Here is an 18906-nt window from a genome sequence, read left to right as displayed (position 1 = left end):
CAATTATGTGTGGGTTTTTTAAGTAGGTGAAAGAAATGTGTATTATCATGCATCCGTGCTGGGTGAAAGAAGGAGTGGTTACTGAAAATAAGCCTCACTGATTGGCTTCTCGGTTTTGTTTCCGTAGTCAAGAAGTGAATATATAGCCAATCGTTGCACACTGTTGGGTATGTGTAGCAGGAAGGCAAACTCAAAGCTCTCTCTCGGTGGAAGACGGCAACGAAGTGACATCTCACTGCTTTCACCAAACTGTACAATGGAGGAATTAAGTAGTTGACGTTTCCTGTAACCTTCTCTTTTAAGCTTTCTTCCGTCTGATCACTGTGTCCGCGAACTTCAGTTCATCGGTCCGGTTTTCCGCGTCTTACGGTCCTTTCACGATCCAAAAATGAAGATCATAATCGGCATTGGCGGGTAAGTCCGATGAATGAGATAACATGGAAGGCCATAGCACGTGGAACACGCCCGCAGATCGGCCTTCGCATAGCCACATTTACCATTTGAAGATGTGTCTTTATACTACACCAAAAGCGTTGTTTGTATGCATTCCTTCTTGCCACCTGGAAATCAAACTCTATATTTGGGGGTCTGAGTAAACCGGAAATCACCTCCCATGTTCGGAATATTGTAAATCAGACTAGCTATACTATAGGGCATATGGGCGGGCTGACTTGAGGCCGACCATTGTCAGCAAATGCATTGTGGTTCGTTGGGTTAAAGTGTTTAATAACCATTTATATTTACAATTGCTTTTAAAGGGTTACCAACGGAGGTAAAACCACCCTCACCAACAAATTAATCAAGAACCTCCCTAACTGCTGCGTTGTACACCAGGATGACTTCTTCAAGGTGAGTTTCGCATGTCTTTTGGTTTTCGAGTACAAATGCTTTTCAGACGGTAGAAGTAAGAGTTAGTTCTTGTCCAGGTTTGCTGTACGAATTGTCTTATTCTTGCCGAATGTACCATTGATGTTGTTGCGTTCAAATATATACATTGGTATATGCCAAGCGCCTCTTGTTTGAGTAGAGCCCTCCTCCATATGTCAGATTGTAGTTCTAGTAGAATGTACCTGGGTACATCATATCCATGTATGTTTCAGCCCCAAGATCAGATTGAAGTTGGTGAAGATGGCTTTAAGCAGTACGATGGTAAGCCTGGGTCTTTATGGAAGGGTTTTGTGTGTTGGCCAAACGCTGCACATTTCATAGACACAACAGTCTGTTTTGCCTCTGTCACTTACACCTTGTGTTCCTTGTTTGTTTCCCTGCCCTGTCCCCTCTCTCGCCACCCTCTTTGCTCCAATGGTTCGCTATAACGTAGTACTTGCTTCTCTGGACATGGACGCCATGATGTGCACCATCTACGCATGGCTTGACAACCCAGTCAAGTTTGAGAAGTCTCACGGAATCAACAACCGCCTTGACACGGAGATACTGAAGGAGTCTGACCAAAAGGAAGAGGTGGAGGAAACTCACATCCTCATCGTGGAGGGCTTTCTGCTTTACACCTATGGGTGAGTACTATGAGGCAATTCTGGTTGGCAACTGGTCTCTTGCAGCGATGGCTTTGGGGGGCGTCTGTCTGACCGACTTTGTTCTATCTGCAGACCTTTGATCGACGTACTGAACCAACGCTATTTTATTACCATTCCATACGAAGAATGCAAAAAGAGAAGGAGGTGAGTCTCCTAAGAGTGTTTGTAAGCGGGTGTAGTTAATATTTGTTTGTTTTGGTGGCTAATCTGACTGTCTTGTCTGGTCAGCTCAAGGAACTATTCGTGGCCGGATCCACCAGGCCTTTTCGACGGCCACGTCTGGCCCATGTACGTCAAACACAAGAACATAATGGAGGAGACCGGAGTTGATGTCGGTAAGTGTTTGAGTGTGGCCATCCCAATACAAGGTGTACCTCCCTTCGGATTTGATTATCCACATGCTTATCGTTTGCCCAAACCAAATGCATTCTCTAGTTAGTACACATCTAAATTGTATTCTCTGTTGTTAAATCGTATCTATATTCTCTTTACAGTGCAGCTAGATGGCAGAAGATCCAAGGAGCAACTGTACAACTTTGTGTACGGAGACATTCTGAACATCCAGAACAAGCAAGAAACAAAGGTGCAGACGTGTTTATTGTTATATGTGTTGTGTTCTATTGCCGTGCGCTTTTATGTTTGACACTTACAGATTATTTCTGTCCTCTGTGCAGGTCATGTGATCGGCCAAGAAGGGCATCCGGTCAGCCTGCGGCACCACCACCAACTGCTCTGCCTAACTTTTTCTACCCTGTGGCTCATTTTAGCTGACAATTGGGACTTTTCTAAACATAACTTATTTACCTGATAGAATGAAATGCTGGCATGTTTATTTTATTTTTTACCTAACAATATTTATTTTGTTTTTTTAACATCGGCTACATTCAGAAGTTTATACAGAAAGGTTCTGAGGATGCTTGCACTTGGTTATTCACTTCAATAAATGACCCGTTCTGTAAAAATTTGTCCTTGGGCCTGACTTTGCGTCTCCACATTAGCTCTTGTGCCTGTTTGCTTTTTAAACGACTATAACCCCCTAGGGAGTCTGCTCTATTCCCATGCTTAAAAATTACCTTGTTTTCTCTGTGCATATAAGCTTCACCCTTTACCACCGACCTTAATAGTTACTTCAAATGAGGTGGTATCAGACAAAATTTACAACATATACAATCAGCTACTAGGTGGCAGTTGATTTCAGTGATACAGCGGCGAGATCAGTGTAATAAACTCAGCCGACTGATTACATGACCCTTGATTCCAAGTGCCGTTGCAACAAGTACATTTGTAACAAGTGAGTCTAATTGTAAACTGGAAGTAAATAATTTGGCCATCTAAAGCTAATGGGTTTGGACTGTCAATGAATGCCCATATAAAACGAGACCAGTTCGATATTGTGTTGAGCAACACTGGATTAATAAGGAAATTAAAACGATTGTGAATTCATAAAATGTAAAATGGGGTTAGTAATGCTAAAGATAACTAATGCACAATCTGTGTGAACGTGCATATGCAAGCACTTTTCTTCAACTGGAACTAAAGTCTGAGCTAGAAAATCTGTAAATATTGTTAACATTGAGGTGTGACTCAACTAAAGAGGTCAAAATGCCAGTGCCCTGGTGCTATGTAACATGACAACACTTCCCCTGGAAGTCGGGATTCACTACGGAACAAAGAGTGACCACCGCCTGCTTGTTTAAAACTTCTTGCATTCAGGTCCCTACTTCAGTTCTCTTAAGGGGTGATTACCATAAACTTGCAGTTTAAGAGTAGAATTCACCCTCAGTAAGATCATTGTAAATAAAAGGTTTATTCCAGTTCCATTATATTTCTCAAGACACTGACTTTATCTACGCTCCATAAATTCAAATACAAAGTATCAAGTATGCATATATATATGTATTTTTTTCTAAACTACTGAGAACCTTGTGCATTTCCCTATGAGCAACGTTAACCATGACTGTCACAAACACCTGGTGTGTCTGAAATTCACTTGGGACAAAGGAGCTCTTGTGAAGCGTCACGCTTGTATCCAGGATAACCACCACACCAGTGACTCACGGACTCGCACACATTACCGCGGCTAGTGTTCATAGTGTCCAGACCACGGTTCACACTCACACTCCACCGACCTCTCCTCCACTTCACGACCACAAGAAAACTTCTAACATCCTACAAACAGGGTTACCACCCTGCCTTGCAGCAGCTTATCTTTCTCGGACAGAGAACCACGTACCCATGTCACTCATTAGCAAATGATAATTGGAGGCCTCATGGCATCATGGCACCCATTTATATGGAGCTAGAACATGAGTGTGTGTGTGTGTGTGTGTGCGTGTGTGTGTGTGTGCGTGTGTGTGTGTGTGTGCGTGTGTGTGTGTGTGTGTGTGTGTGTGTGTGTGTGTGTGTGTGTGTGTGTGCGCTTGTGTGTGTGAGAGAGAGTTCTTGCTTGTGTGTGTGTGTGCGCTCGTGTGTGTGAGAGTTCTTGCTTGTGTGTGTGTGTGTGTGTGTGTGTGTGTGTGTGTGTGTGTGTGTGTGTGTGTGTGTGTGTGTGTGTGTGTGTGTGTGTGTGTGTGTGTGTGTGTGAGTGATTGCGTATGCGCGAGCGTGTGTGTGTCTGTGTGTGCGTACGGGTGTGCTTGCTTCTGGTGTGTGTGTCTCTTGGTGTGTCTTTGTATATGCTTGTGTATGCATGCCTGTGTGTGTGTGTGTGTGTGTGTGTGTGTGTGTGTGTGTGTGTGTGTGTGTGTGTGTGTGTGTGTGTGTGTGTGTGTGTGTGTGTGTGGATGTGTGTGTGTGTGTGTGCGTGTGTGTCTGTGTTCCTAAAGTGTTGTTTAATCTTTAATACTAATTCCAAGTATTTTAAGTCTCTTGCATTAAAAAAAAGGATTTGATTAGAGTCATAGTTTGGGTTTTGCATACCCTCTACCATGGGGATGTACAGTAATGTGTGTCACAAAAAAACACCTGTTGTGCAAGTGAACTGGGAAGAATAGAGGCCCATTAAGCTCACCATGTGATGAGCCCTAACTTCACTAAGGGTTCTTTGACATCATCATACGTCTTAAATTGATCATTGAAGTCATACAATTTAGAGTTTAAACTACGTAGTATTCTGTATCGAACCGGCCATATCCAGTCTATTTGGGCATGGAGGTGGGAGATAAGTGCTTATACAACTGTACTGTACTTTCTTGTGTACATTTGTCAACACCCTCCCCCCTCCCCAGCCTCTGTGCTTTATCGATTGAGATCAGCATGTGAAAACACACTTTTGTATTTGTTTGTACAATGAAATAAATATAACTGGATGTCTTTTTTGGGTTCATTTTCTTCATTTTCATCCCCAAGCAGATTTATACTTTGTAGCCTACTTTATTACACACATTCACACACGTGTGCATACACAAACACCCCCACACATTCAAAAACAATAAAAAGTGGTGCACGATTCCTGCTCAAAGTTTGGAAATTTGATATGAAGCTCGAAAATGGTTGGCTGAAAATAATTAACAAGCCTATATGGTAATCCATATTGCCAAAGAATAGAGATGGGCAGTGTTGGATGGATATGGGACAGACTGGGCACCAATTTTATGCTGTGTTTTTTTGTACTGTCAACAACTCAAAAGGTACATAAAACAATAGATAATTAATCTTCCCTCGCTTAAATACAATGCAGAAGCAAAGGCTAAGCTTGGGTTCTTAAATAAGTAAACAATGTCTAGATTTGTCCTCATGACATAGATGGCTATGTGGAAGCTAAGGAGCAGCTTATCTTTGATGGATGCAGCCGTCGAATTTAAAGTGAACCTTGTAGAAAGCTGGTGATGGATGCTGTTTACCGTTTTCACAAAGCGGCAGTTATCTTAGCCGCGCTCACCGCCAGACCCAGAATTACAAGGAGGAAGTACTGGATCCTGCTGGACCTTGTGTGTGAGTGTAGACGTGCGCCTGTGTGCGCGTCTTCAACTCGATGTGGTGTGTATCTGTATGCGTGGGTGTCTGTGTCTGTCTGTGTAAGGGCACGTGTGTGCAAACCTGTGTCTTTAAGTATTACTTTCTCTCTCTCTCTCTCTGTCCGTCTCCCACTCTTTCTCTCTCTCACTCTCTGTCTACCTCTCGCTCACCTCTGCAGGGTGGATGCAGGGCAGGAAGAACAGCAGCCAGTCCTCTGTGGTCAGACACAAACGGTGTGTTTCAACTTAGTTTGTGTCAACAACACAGTAAATCCTTCCTCCAGACCTCTGCATCGTTCAAGATTAGATTCTCCTCACCTCGCCTCAACCAGCTCACTCAGTGTGTGAGCGTCGGGACACCTGTTATAGGTTATATAAACCTCTGCTTGCTAGCCCATGGCAATGTTGATGGCTGTGGGTCTTTATATATCTCATCACATGTGGACGCTAAAAAAACATTGTTATTCTCAGTTTTACTATCGTCCCTCTCTCATTTCATTACTGTCCACACTCCCGTATACAGGGCAGGGAAAACAAAAAAACAGGGATAAACATGTTTAGAAATCATCCTTACCCCCCCTCCACAACCACAATTATGTTGCTCTTCAAAAGCCCAATTGCCAAACTAGGACGCACACGCTTCTATTTTTGCTGATTTACCGCAGCTTGTGAAGAAGTAAATTAAAACCTGACATTTACCCTGTAAAACACTCTGTTCCTTATGTGTTGTTTTTCTTCTAAGAACTTGTTTTGAACACGAAAAGCCAAAATGGCCGTTCAATTTGGTGTCGAACTATGTTGGGGCCTTGCCCAACAGCCTGGTGTTCTGGGACTGTAGTCTACCTACTGTGGTACACACCAGACATGTCTGTGTTTATGCTGAAGCACAAGCTTGACCTTGGGAGACGAAAGTACAGCGCTAGTGGCGACAACAAGTCATCGTCTAGCTCCTATATACTGTATGGATCGTGGTTAAGATATCATTTGTGTATCTTATGTGTACCCTCACAGTGGGGCTCCCAGCCGAGAAGAATGTGAAAACAAAACAAAAATCTTTTTCTGTCCATATACAATGAAAAATAAATATTGGTTTATTGCAAGTATAATACACTATAAACGTTTGGTACAAATATTGTGATGTTTGATTGGCCCAGCATGATGCTCTCCATGGCAATGGGCTCGGTTGAGGGACTGGTAGGATCTCAACCGTTGTTGAGACTCTAAATATTATGTTGACAGAGACACACTCGGTAGCATCCGTTGAGTCAGGGAGGCCTAATTGTTGTGTTTTCCATGCCTATCCCTGCTTGCGTATGAAGAGTTATATAAGAGGCTAACCAAAAGGGAAAGTTTGCTCATATAAACCCGCTTTGGCCTATACACCCCCACACACACACACACACACACACACACACACACACACACATATGTTTTCCAGGAGTGCTGGTCTGTACGGTGCATGGAATAGCACCCACGGTCAGACGCACGAATGGTAAAAATCAAAACAAGACAACCCTGAGGAATTATAACCATCATATTAGCAACATGGGTCAGTGGACCATATCCTGTTATGGTGAGCCTGGGAGGGGCACCAGCCCCAGTCTGGCATAGGCCGCCACCTCCTACTCAGCAGCCAAATGATTCAGTGTTTACCAAGTCGGGGAGACTGCCCACTACGACACCATATGCCGTAGTGGCTGCTACTCACTCGCGGTTTTGGCTATGAGGGCTTTGTTTTCTTCCTGTCGACGGCCAAGTTTCTAAAAGCAGACGCGAGTCCAGACCAAAAGCCAGGCCGCTGAGAGGCGCAGAGCCCAACCTTAGAGAAACCGCTGCCTCGCTGAGGTTGTCTGGCCCTCCACCCCTATCCACCCCCTCAGCCTCGGAGAGTTAAAGGGTCCTATTCACTCAAAACAAACTCACCTACTTCTGTCTAGAATAACACAAACCCACCCGATCCAGTAGGCTGGCGTAGTTTGATTTTGGTCTATTGTGTTTCTTTAGGCGAAGTATAGGTGAAATGCAAGGAGGAATCTAATACAAAACACCAATAATGAGAACAAGAGATGGAGATGAGATGTTGTCTCTGCTCATAAAACAACAACAACAATATTAATTAAGACTGGTTACAATATTAATCTCTAATTCGGGTCCACACCCTTCTTTGGCTACAGTGCCAGTGTTATTTCCTTTCTGAAAGAGAGTGGGGAGAGTGGGAAGAGGGGCAAAAAAAAGGGACTGGTGGTTTTGCACAAGTTTCCTGCTGGTAAAAATAGAGTTTTATGTGAATCGTAGGTGGTGAGACAGCCAAATTGGGGCCTTGAAATAGCAAGGGTTTAACCTTGTCTTGCGTCATCAAAACATCTGCAAATGCTCTGGTTAAATGCCATCGGCTTAAATGTAATTTAATAATTTATGTCTGAATAAAAACAAACAACTGATTACTAATTGATGACTGATCGGACGATGAGAGGTCGGATTTTATAAGTAGATGGCGCAGATCAATTACGCACTAATGTTCACATCAGACACACTGTGGTTCAGCAAGACACAAAGTTGTGCTGTCAAATGGCCAAAAACTGTTGGAAGTGTGGAATATATATCATCTAACCTTTCAAAGTATATGGCTGGTGTCAGCCTCTTCCGTTTATTATTTTGTACCACGTCACTAGGAAAGACTCTGCAGGAATAATCTATGGCCGACACATTTTGACGTTACTCTGCTGCCATCTGCTGGATGATATCAATTCAGTTATCAGATAGTGTGTATGATTAATCAATTGCCCTATCTCCTTCCTAGCTCACACAAAAGCAATCTCTCACCTCATAAATAAAGATTGCAAGTATAAACAAAACCATAAAACAATTTATTAATTAGTACAATTGTAAGTATGTGTTATTGTTTTACATGAATGTATAGGACGCAAGTGTACAGCAAATGCTTTGCTATAGTAGGCACAAACACCCTTCATGAAGAGTTGTGGCACTAAAACATGTTGAATAAATATCCTCATAATGCACTAGGGCATTACTGATATGTTTGGATCTTAATACAATTGGTATAAACATGTTGTAAGCTTAAGTGCTTAACAGTGCAGCGCAACTATTTGTAAGACATGCTATACATTTAGAGTATAAGACAACCCCAACACAACATTTGAACCGAATCCCACCCTATACAAAAATGGATCATTCAGAATCAAGATAGACCTACCTGATCTAAAATGCACAGACTTACACCAACAGAACACGGGCGCCATGTCGACCCAAAAAGCATAGTTGAGTTAACACCTAACATTTTGTCTTATAAAAAAAAAAAACATATATACAACAACGTTGATTGCAGTGATTTCTCAAGGGGATTTGCAGTGATTTATCTGGTAATGGACTGCCAGTCTGTTGTGTAATTTCAACCACACCATGTTGGAAGCTGCGAGTACGTTCGGGGCTGCATGTCATCGGACACCGACCGGAGATGAACCAGCATTCTAGGTTTCAGTCTGTGTCTTTGGTTTGGTGCGTTGCTCGCAGACAGACAGGTAATGCAGCTGGACAGGTAAAGCATCAGCACCATTGGCGTGCCGGCAGCGGCGGTCGTGCCACTATGTTCTTCTGGCGGGTTTGGCGACGAGCTGTCTCTCCCTCTCGAGCTCTCTCTCGCGTTGCTGCTCTTTTTCCAGGGCTTCCTTCTGCTTCTGCTGCTGCAGCTTCAACGCCCGTTTCTGTGAAAGCAACACCCAGAGCCTCTCACACACACACTCAGCAAAGGAATGGGCCTATCGTTCTGTTACTATGCATGCACTGCAAATTAGCTAATGGCTGAGTATACGGGTCAAATGACTTCTATTATATTCTGACTTAGAACAACACGTACCTTTAGTTTGGTGGTCTTCTCATGGAGCATAAGCATCTCTTTCCGTATGGTCACAAGCTTGGTGTGATAAACCTTGGCCTCTGTAAACTAGTTAACCCAAAAATCGATTATTTATATACACTTTTCATTCAAACTAATACATTTGGGTATGTAAAAGGAATGAAGGGATTTATTATACATACATACATACATACATACATACATACATACATACATACATACATACATGCATACATACATACATACATACATACAATAACAAAGAAGGCATACCAGTGAGTTTAGGTCTAGAAGACCGTTGCATTCTCTGAACTTGGTGACTTCCTGATCCAGTGTATCTAGAAGGACTACTTGGTTCTGTCTGGTCAACACAAAATAAAACAGTGTAAGTGGATCCTCCATTGTTTGACTGTAGGTATTGTTTAAATCATTAAGACGCACCAAAATGTTTACAGAAATGTGATTGAAAATGTGAAACCTGACTGCAAGAATGCTGTTTATAAACAACCAAGCTGAGAAGAGAGCACTTTATGATTTATAGCTGAACAGACAGTTATATCAATATTACAACAATGATATTGCAATAAATGTTTAATAATAAACAGCTAATAATATCAATGAAGGCAACTGGTGGATGCAAAAACCTTTCCATAATCATTCGCTACTACCCCATAGTTGTTTTCAACAAACCTGTTATCATCAGTGATCTATTAATGTTTGACAGTTCTACAGGCAGCACACAATCCAGTTAATCAGTTAAAAATAAAACATTGTTTTGGTGTCAAGGGAAACACTCACGTAAGCTCTTGTAGAGCTAATTTGGAGTTTTGTAGATCAGGAAGGTAGTGGGATAGTAGGCCTTCTGTGAGTTTTTCTACAGCTTTTTTGTCGATTATTACCACCTCTTCCATGGCAACTGGTTCGTTTGGAACTGGCAAATCTTGAGATGATTGCTTGAGATCTGGCAGAAATGTGGGTGGATCAATCGCTTGTAACCAGCCCAGCAGTATTGTAGTCAAACATGATGGTAAATGTGTGAAGTTGATATGGGCTCCTTAGTACAAAACAAACAATACTTAAAAGTGTGAAAGTGTGCGAATGTTTCTAAAAACTGATTCAGTCAGCAGATTATGCGTTGCCTACTGTCATACCGTTACAAGAAGGTTCCCTCTGGGTTTGGGGACTGTCATCTTCCCTCGCCTCTTCCTCCATGCTTAACCCTGGCGGTTTGTAAAACCTGCATTGAGGAACCAAGACTCAGACAGTAGGCTTCCTCTCAACTCAGGACATAAGGCTGGCTAACCATGATCAGAAAAATACATTAATGTCCTCATTCACCAAACCAAGGTTATTGGAGATTGTACTAAGTATTAGCTTGCTCGAGTTGTATTACAATGTGCATAGCATGTTTAACGATTGCTATACGCTACGCTACTTTTCTTTAAACACACTCGATTTGAAAATAACTTCATTCCCAAATAGCAATATATCCCCATAATGAGGAATATCGAGTTTATTGCCTGAAGAAATAAGGACCCTGGGTTACCTTACCTTGTTGAATATTGACATTAGCGGTGGATTGACATCATGTGACTGCTGGCCTCCACTCACATGACTGCTGGCCTCCACTCACGTGACTGCTGGCCTCCACTCACGTGACCTCTGGCCTCCACTCACGTGACCGCAAGCCCGCCCCAAACCGTTTGTGACTTCCGGCTACAGCTCCGATCTAACATGGCTCCGATATGTATCTGACAGGACAACAGTCAGGATAGTCTTTAAGCAGCCCAATGTTCAAGAAGCAAGTTCCCTCAGACTGTAAGTGATTTTATTAACCATATTCGAGTGTCAAATGTTTATACCAAAGAACGCTAACGTTTGTATAGGCTGTTCCGACATATGTTATGTTAGCTTGTTAGCGTTAGCTTGTTGGAACTTTTCAACTCCGCCTACCCAGCATGTAGTCTGTGTCAGTGTGTCTATCTGTCTCTGTCCGACGTATGTTTACACATGCTAACAAATGGGGATGTTTAACGTTTAGGCAACGTAACCTTCGCTATTCTAAGGACAGGGTGGATTGGATGAACGGTATTAAGCCTTTTAAACTCCACTGGCAGTTGTCAATGGCATTTAGGAACAGAAACTCAATTAAGTTTTGGTAGTCGTGGATGATCTTTTAATAGTGCGTCTTATCTTCTCGAAAAACAACTTGTTCGGTTTCTTCCAGGTCTCTTCAACGTCGAATGGAATGCAAACGTCGACACGCACCACAGAGCTATGTGAATGATTACTCACTCCCATGACCTCTGTGAAGGCATAAGGGACGCTCAGGAAGACCAATTGAATCCCCCCCGTGCAGATAAAGATGTCGGGTGTCAACTTCATGAACAAAGTGCGCTCCGTCTTCAGGAAGGAGCGCAGCGACTGGAACCTCAGTGACACCGCGCCGTTAGACTTTCCGGACGATCTGGACGAGGATGACAGGCCTAAGTTCAACCAACTTAAGGTTGTTGTCGCGGGAGACATGTCGGAATACTCACCGGGGGCCATGTCAAACGGCCTGTCGGTAAACACTCTGGTGGCAGATGACGATGACTCCCTCTTAGGGTCTTCGTCGAGCCTCGGCAGTCCGGGGTTGAACATGGACCCATGTGACAACTGCAACCAGAAGAGGGAGAGAATCAAACGGAGGAGAGTGATGAAGAAACTAGGCATGGCAGCTGTGCTGTATTTGCTCTTCATGATAGGAGAATTTGTGGGTATGACAACTCAATACAGCCACTTAAACCCGTCATGGGCAATTAGAAGCGTATCCAGTGCAGGCAATGTTGAATGTTTCATTTGTTCTTAAATGCTTATTATTGTTCATTCATTATGCAAACCTTTATGAACACCATACTCTGTGGGCAGTGAGTTGAACTAATTCAGAATAGCTGTCTCCTATAATATAAAAAAAATGCTATTGTAATTGTTTAGTGTTTGTATTTACAATGTGTGTGTGTGTCCAGGTGGATATGTGGCCAACAGCTTAGCCATAATGACGGATGCAGTGCACATGCTGGCCGACCTGATAGGCATCCTGGTGTCCTTGCTGGCCCTGTGGCTGTCAGCCAGGCCCCCGACGGCCAGGTTCACGTTTGGCCTTCATCGTCTGGGTACGTCTCACGTTCCAGCCGGCCCTCAGCAGCGTCTCCCCTCGCGGCTGTGTTTTATGATGAAGCGACCCCGGAGACGTGGGCCTCAGGGATGCAGACGGATCGTGTTTTAGAGAGGAAATGTGTGATCAGCATTGTTCCGATCTTATGGGCTCCAATTTCAGATGCTTTGTAACGGTTAAAGCATGATTTAGAACAGTGTTTTTAGGGAGTGTTCATCCACCAACGGACCCTGAGCTGGGTTTAGACAGTGGTAATACAGGTTTGATTTAACCTTGGTAAAGCCTCACTTTGATCTAGTCCCCAAGCTGAGAATAGCCACTACCCTGTGGTTTGTCGGTATCAGTTGATTCAAGAGCCCTGTCCTTTAAAGGTGACATTACACAATGCACTAAGGATTTCAGCACGTTTGCAAGCTGTGACCTGCTGTGTGCGGTCTTCTCGTCAGACAAGACAACAGATTCAGGAAGTGAAGTCACTTTAATGTTTCCTTCCGTGCTAAGACTTTGAAGCTTTGTCTTTATCGTGACACTTCAAAAAAAAAGAACACCTTTCTGCTATTTTAGACTTCTATCGCAGTGTCCATAAACGAAACGTTCTGACAATGCCTCGACGGACCACTCATTATTTTTAAAGGTGAACAAGACATTTAGCTAGGTCCTTCGTATCCTACCGGTCCAAAAACCTGCTGCTTAACTCATAGTGAGTCCCCATGTTGAAAGGCATGAAGGGGTGTATGACTGACGTTGGTCTGTCACCGTGTTGACTGCAGAGGTGGTGTCGGCGGGCGTCAGCGTGCTGCTGATCTACATCCTGACTGGGGCGCTGCTGTACGAGGCCGTGCAGAGGACCATGCTGCCCGACTTCAACATAGACGGAGACGTCATGCTCATCACAGCAGCGGTGGGGGTCGCTGTCAACCTCATGTAAGAGAAGAGACTCAGTCACTCAGTCACTCAGTCACTCACACACACACACACACACACACACACACACACACACACACACACACACACACACACACACACACACACACACACACACACACACACACACAGTGTTACTAAATGTGCTATGTTTGCGAGTACACTCAGCCTTTTTGGGTCTTCAGTCCAAAGTACAGACTTAGCTGAGCGGAATGTGGCTGAGCTACTGATTCTTAGTCCTGACTTGTGGCAAATGTTTCATTGTTTGATAGCAGTCGGGGGGGGGGGGGGAAATAGCTAAAAATAACTTGTTTTGTTGATTTTGTATGTTTTCTTTTCCTAGCATGGGCTTCTTACTGAACCAGAACGGGCACCTCCACGGCCACGGCCACGGCCACGGCCACGGCCACGGCCACTCCCACGGCCCTGTGGCCCCCCCGGCCGGCCATCCCTCGGGGCCCGGGGCCCAGCCCAAACCCCACGGCAGCCTGGCGGTCCGGGCTGCCTTCATCCACGCCCTGGGCGACCTGGTGCAGAGCGTGGGCGTGCTCATCGCTGCCTACATCGTCCGCTTCAAGGTAGGGCTGCTCGCTGGGGAAAAACATGATGCATTTATTCTGCATTTCTCTCTAAAGAATAACGCTTTGTAACTGAGAACTCTGAAATTCCCCCTTAAAAGAATACACAAAATAAAGTATAAAACTTATCCAGCTGTTCATTTTTGCAATTTCTATAAAAAAATGTACTGAATAAAACAAATATAAATATATACATATATTTCTTATTAAATAAAATCGCTTTAACGCGATTTTATTAGTTTGGAGATCATTTGACCCAAAAATCGAAATCGCGATCAAGATTTGCGATCCAAATTGCACTGCCCTACTTCCAGGTGCCGCTGTTTATACCGGTTGCCGTGGTTACCAGGGGGGGTGGTCGACATTAGCTTCTTGCGGGGAGCGAAACAGTGTGATGTTATGTTCTCCCTGTTTGAACTGGGTGCGACATAATCAATCATATATCTATATCTGAGTTAAGGAAATTGAATCTCCTTGCTGTCTTGCAGCCTTTTTTTATCTCTATTGATTTTAGAATTATTCCGTCCATCCTTTTTCCCCTCACAGCCAGAGTATAAATTGGCCGACCCGATCTGTACCTACATCTTTTCTGTCCTGGTCCTCTTCACAACTATCCGCATCATACGAGACACCGGCCTCATTGTACTGGAAGGTAACACCCCGTTTTCAGTCTGACTGAACCAGGCTGTTGTTAGACGGCTTCATAAGTTCATTGTCACAAACACACAATAGAATAATGGACCCTGTAATCGAGACAAGACTAGGCCGCTAAGCTTTTATCATGATATCACAAAACCTGGGTGATATTCTCGCAACCCAGGGCGAGAATCACCATGCAGTGTGTATGTGAGGCCCATGTGGTGTGTATGTGTGACCATGCAGTGTGTGTATGTGTGTATGTGAGTCCATGCAGTGTATGTGGCCATGCTGTGTGTATGTGAGGCCCATGCGGTGTGTATGTGAGGCCCATGCGGTGTGTATGTGAGGCCCATGCGGTGTGTGTGTGAGGCCCATGCGATGTATGTGAGGCCCATGCGGTGTGTATGTGAGGCCCATGCAGTGTGTATGTGAGGCCCAGAGCCCTAACGTGTCCGTGCTGTGTCCCAGCGGCTCCGCGGCACCTGGACGTCCAGCGCATCAGGGAGGACCTGCTGAAGCTGGAGGACGTGCAGTCTGTGGACGAGCTCAACGTCTGGGCGCTGACGTCGGACAAGACCGCCGCCCTGGTGCACCTCCAGCTCCGTGAGTCATGAATATTGAACCGTAAAAGAAAATAAATACGAATCCTACTTATCTTCATCAGTTACAGTAACAAATCACAAAAAATAATAATAATATATATATATCCCCATAAGTTTTTTGTTTTTTAATCGCAGCCTTTACGATTCGCAGCTCGCGTTCTATTGCATTGAGATTTTGGTTTGAATTTGATTACTGGTTCAGCCCTCATTTGAATGTCGCCCACTAGCCTATGTGGCTGGTCACAGGCAGTAGTAGTCTGTGGCGCTATGGAAGGGAGGAGCACAGAGGCTACAATGAATCAATGAAACAATGTCTCTGGATTTTGCCGATGCTGCAGTTACATTCCGCCTGTCCGTATCCTGCCTGTTATTAGTGAAGGCCTTTGTCCCAGTCACATGTTGATGTTTGTCAGTGATGCTGTCATACCTCTGCCGTGGCACTCATGATTGGACATCAGCCCACAGTCTTTCTCAACCGTCGTTGTTATGATGCATGTTAGGACAGAATGATTTCACATACTATAATATATAGCTAAATGAATATCGTAATGTTGATAAAGTATGATGAGAACTAAATTCAAAGAAGTTTAATATTGTACTACCAAGATAATTACAGAAATGTGTTGTTGCTGTGTGTGGTATTGGTTCCCCGGCTACCATTCTGTTTAGATTCCATACGGGACAATGTTGGAAAAAAGTGTTCATCATGTTATCCATGGAAAACCAAACACCTTCTTTATCCTTCATTTATAATAAATCATTCAATCAATAATCTAGGGCTGCAACGATTAGTCTATTGAGAGAAAATAAACAAAGTCAAATTTTTCCGAATATCACAAGTGGGCGTGATCACCTACATGTAATGACAGATAGATGAGCAACGTTTGCTACAGTCCACGGGGTAGGCTGGTAGACTGATCTATCCAGCACACATCTAGGTGGACACGCCCACTAGTGATGTCAACAGAGGCCGATTTTCTAAACGGCTTGTAACGGCTTATCTGACACCCACACCTGCTGGTATAATGAGGCCCAATCCCATTTCTACCCCTTACCCCTTCCCTTTACCCCTCCCCCTTGTTTTGAAGGGGGAAGGGGTAAGGGGTAGAAATGGGATTGGGCCTTAGTCACCTTTAATCGTTTAAGTCATTCATCAAGTATTCATTGTCTGTGTGTGTGTGTGTTTCCAGTGGCCTCCAGTGCCAGTAGGTGGGAGGACGTGCAGGCCAAGGCCCGTCACCTGATGCTCCACACCTACAGTGTCTCCAGGTGCACAGTGCAGGTGCAGACGCACAGACAGAGGATGGCCCACACCTGCACACACTGCCACTCGTCCAGTGCCTGAACACACACACACACACACACACACACACACACACACACACACACACACACACACACACACACACACACACACACACACACACACACACACACACACACACACACACACACACACTCTTGTAGATAATATATACATTAAACAATACATATCATGCAGCAGCAAGGCAGAAACGACACAACAAATGGCCATGACTCTGGTACATGACTGTCACAAGATGTCAGGTAGTCAGAAACTACAACTAAATGTGCCAAAGCCGAGTCAGGTGGATATGCAGCCCTCAGATTAGTGTTTGCATTCAGCGTATGGGCGGGGCCACCCAGAGGACAGGGTTGTGGTTCTGCGATGCAGCTGCAGGGGGCGCTATAGATCACCAGTAAAGCCTCGGTCATTTGTGAAGGGCTTTGATAGCCATTTTCCTTTTGTACGCAACGGTTTGATTCTCAGCAACTGATGTCACTGATAGGTCATCAGCTTTTTACAGTTCAACTCAGCCTGGAGGGGTGGTTGGTATGTTTTGAATTTTTAAAGTTTAATCTCACTAAGCATGATTCACAAGTAATATCTCGTATTCCACACTAATTACAGACTGACAACACTAATTTTACTCTTTTTATTTTCCAGTTGTGTCAACAGCCATGACTAACGGCACAATATCTAATATTGTGAAATTACTTCCAGCCTTTTGTTAATGCAAGCTTTGCCACAATATCAAACTGACCCATGTTATCCCATAACTCCGTTTGGCAGTGTAGAACAGGCAGCTCTGAGTGACAATCAAAGAGTGGCACACTTTGAATCTGGGTTCCGGTCGCTCTGCACATGGATTTGAGCATTAATGTCATGCACTTTGTACGGTATATCATAAGACCAGGTGGGTTATACTGCACTGCAGTATTTTCATGGGGGATAGTATACCCGAGCCCTTTAAGGGGCCCTTGATTCAGCCTCATTGCTCTTGTGTTAACCAGGGTCAAACAGCACTGGGTTTTTAATATGTGATAATTGCCAAGTTTTTATCAATGCTGGAACATCTGTTAAAGGAGGTTTTTAATGTTTTTAGGTCGCATGCTCTTTTACAACCTCTTCGGGTGGTTGCTTCTTCGCACAAATGATCTTATTTTTTTGCACATTCCATGTGTTATTTTTAACCCATTTAAATGGTACGGTTACATTTGCTTCTTGTAAAAGCCAATTGATTTTGCCTCATGATTTTTTTTATTCTCTATATTACCCATGAACCCTCTAACGTAAATAAATGATTGTAAATGACACAAACACTCATGGTTGATGTTTCTTCATTCCATACACTAGAGGGAGCAGTATTACTGAGATTCAAACATGCATACAAAAAGACTTCACTATTGCACTAAATGCAAGACAATGACATCCTTTTTTATGTGATCTCTTTGAAGCTTTGCAAGGGGGACCATTGTAAATGGTCTACTTCAGGAGATGCATGTCCTTATTGTAGTTATATGAGACAAGGACAAACAAGGTGTCTTGGTTTGGTGTAAGAGCTCTGCAGAAAAAGACAATACTCCTTATTTGCATTCAGCAGAAAGAATGGTATGTCCCTTAACGTGAAACAAAACTATACGGCTGCCTTTGTCAACTTGCCTGGAAATTGTAACAATAAAGGGAGTTGTAGGTGTAGATAACGCATATTGTTTTATTTTTACAACAGTATGCACAGTATTTACTTTCTGACTAAAGTTTAGACATCGTTAATATGTAAATCAGTTTTCATCAAACTCTTCGTGGTTCAAGCACAATTTGTAAAAATTTAACACCACACCATACACCCCGCGGACATAAGTCCCAAGGTTCAGGTGTTGCTCAAGCTGACCCAACCAATGCAAACCCCCCCCCCCCCCTCCATCGCACACACACACACACATTTGCACCAGCATGGTGCTATATTATATTACTATGCACAGATCCAGTTTCCGACGCAGTGTTCAAATTAGATTTGACAGTTGATATCAGTAAATAGAAATAATAAAACATACACAAAAGCCATCATTACAAACATACATGTATTCTTGGTCATGGAAAAGAACATAGCTTTTATACTTGACAGTTATTTAAATTTTGTTACAATTATATTTTATAACAAAAGACGGGAAAAGGAAGGATAATCTACTTTGTGAGGCTCTTAACGTGCTCCAGCTCTGCGATGGGCCGCCACTTCTGGTTTATGGTGTGCAGCTGCATAAAAACAAGGTCAACAACAAGGGTGTGGTTCATATATGGCATAAAATTGCCATAAACATATTAAATTCTCAAACAGGCAAAT

General features: G+C 43.6%; 3 protein-coding genes across 4 annotated transcripts; 2 read left to right on the top strand and 1 right to left on the bottom strand.

Moving 5' to 3' along the window:
• The first annotated feature begins 170 nt into the window (after nucleotides 1-170).
• Nucleotides 171-2497, top strand: mibp2 (muscle-specific beta 1 integrin binding protein 2). Of its 2 annotated transcripts, XM_056607628.1 has the most exons (8): nucleotides 171-414; nucleotides 759-849; nucleotides 1101-1149; nucleotides 1322-1514; nucleotides 1608-1679; nucleotides 1764-1870; nucleotides 2030-2118; nucleotides 2210-2497. In XM_056607628.1, the coding sequence occupies exons 1-8, from the start codon at nucleotides 389-391 to the stop codon at nucleotides 2216-2218; spliced, it is 636 nt and encodes a 211-aa protein (XP_056463603.1). In that variant the 5' UTR covers nucleotides 171-388; the 3' UTR covers nucleotides 2219-2497. The 2 variants fall into 2 exon arrangements, with proteins under 2 accessions (XP_056463603.1, XP_056463604.1); XM_056607629.1 differs by lacking the exons at nucleotides 171-414; nucleotides 1101-1149.
• A 5621-nt stretch (nucleotides 2498-8118) lies between these two features.
• Nucleotides 8119-11022, bottom strand: bloc1s6 (biogenesis of lysosomal organelles complex-1, subunit 6, pallidin). Its single transcript, XM_056607519.1, has 6 exons — nucleotides 10917-11022; nucleotides 10517-10602; nucleotides 10164-10326; nucleotides 9639-9726; nucleotides 9366-9452; nucleotides 8119-9213 (listed from the first exon to the last, which is right to left on the bottom strand). Exons 2-6 carry the CDS (start codon nucleotides 10575-10577, stop codon nucleotides 9094-9096), a joined length of 519 nt encoding a protein of 172 aa, XP_056463494.1. The 5' UTR covers nucleotides 10578-10602; nucleotides 10917-11022; the 3' UTR covers nucleotides 8119-9093.
• A 27-nt stretch (nucleotides 11023-11049) lies between these two features.
• slc30a4 (solute carrier family 30 member 4) lies at nucleotides 11050-18061 on the top strand. The gene is made up of 8 exons (XM_056607518.1): nucleotides 11050-11183; nucleotides 11593-12124; nucleotides 12374-12520; nucleotides 13293-13446; nucleotides 13790-14024; nucleotides 14571-14676; nucleotides 15132-15266; nucleotides 16456-18061. Exons 2-8 carry the CDS (start codon nucleotides 11731-11733, stop codon nucleotides 16608-16610), a joined length of 1326 nt encoding a protein of 441 aa, XP_056463493.1. The 5' UTR covers nucleotides 11050-11183; nucleotides 11593-11730; the 3' UTR covers nucleotides 16611-18061.
• Nucleotides 18062-18906: the final 845 nt, after the last annotated feature.

Source organism: Gadus chalcogrammus, chromosome 14 (genome assembly GCF_026213295.1).
Source record: "Gadus chalcogrammus isolate NIFS_2021 chromosome 14, NIFS_Gcha_1.0, whole genome shotgun sequence".
In the NCBI taxonomy this organism is placed as follows: domain Eukaryota; kingdom Metazoa; phylum Chordata; class Actinopteri; order Gadiformes; family Gadidae; genus Gadus; species Gadus chalcogrammus.
Note: the sequence above shows the minus strand (reverse complement) of the source record. Positions and strands in the feature narration are given on the sequence as shown.

What these genes read in the sequence shown, in the direction of transcription:
- bloc1s6 (XM_056607519.1), bottom strand. Translation starts at nt 10,577, where the DNA reads ATGGAGGAAGAGGCGAGGGAAGATGACAGTCCCCAAACCCAGAGGGAA. An exon ending in GAGGGAACCTTCTTGTAACG is followed by an intron (nt 10,327 to 10,516) that starts GTATGACAGTAG and finishes CATTTCTGCCAG; the next exon opens with ATCTCAAGCAATCATCTCAA. An exon ending in TTAGCTCTACAAGAGCTTAC is followed by an intron (nt 9,727 to 10,163) that starts GTGAGTGTTTCC and finishes TGTGTTGACCAG; the next exon opens with ACAGAACCAAGTAGTCCTTC.
- mibp2 (XM_056607628.1), top strand. Translation starts at nt 389, where the DNA reads ATGAAGATCATAATCGGCATTGGCGG. An exon ending in GAATGCAAAAAGAGAAGGAG is followed by an intron (nt 1,680 to 1,763) that starts GTGAGTCTCCTA and finishes TTGTCTGGTCAG; the next exon opens with CTCAAGGAACTATTCGTGGC. An exon ending in GGAGACCGGAGTTGATGTCG is followed by an intron (nt 1,871 to 2,029) that starts GTAAGTGTTTGA and finishes TTCTCTTTACAG; the next exon opens with TGCAGCTAGATGGCAGAAGA.
- slc30a4 (XM_056607518.1), top strand. Translation starts at nt 11,731, where the DNA reads ATGTCGGGTGTCAACTTCATGAACAAAGTGCGCTCCGTCTTCAGGAAG. An exon ending in GTTTGGCCTTCATCGTCTGG is followed by an intron (nt 12,521 to 13,292) that starts GTACGTCTCACG and finishes TGTTGACTGCAG; the next exon opens with AGGTGGTGTCGGCGGGCGTC. An exon ending in CGGCCTCATTGTACTGGAAG is followed by an intron (nt 14,677 to 15,131) that starts GTAACACCCCGT and finishes GCTGTGTCCCAG; the next exon opens with CGGCTCCGCGGCACCTGGAC.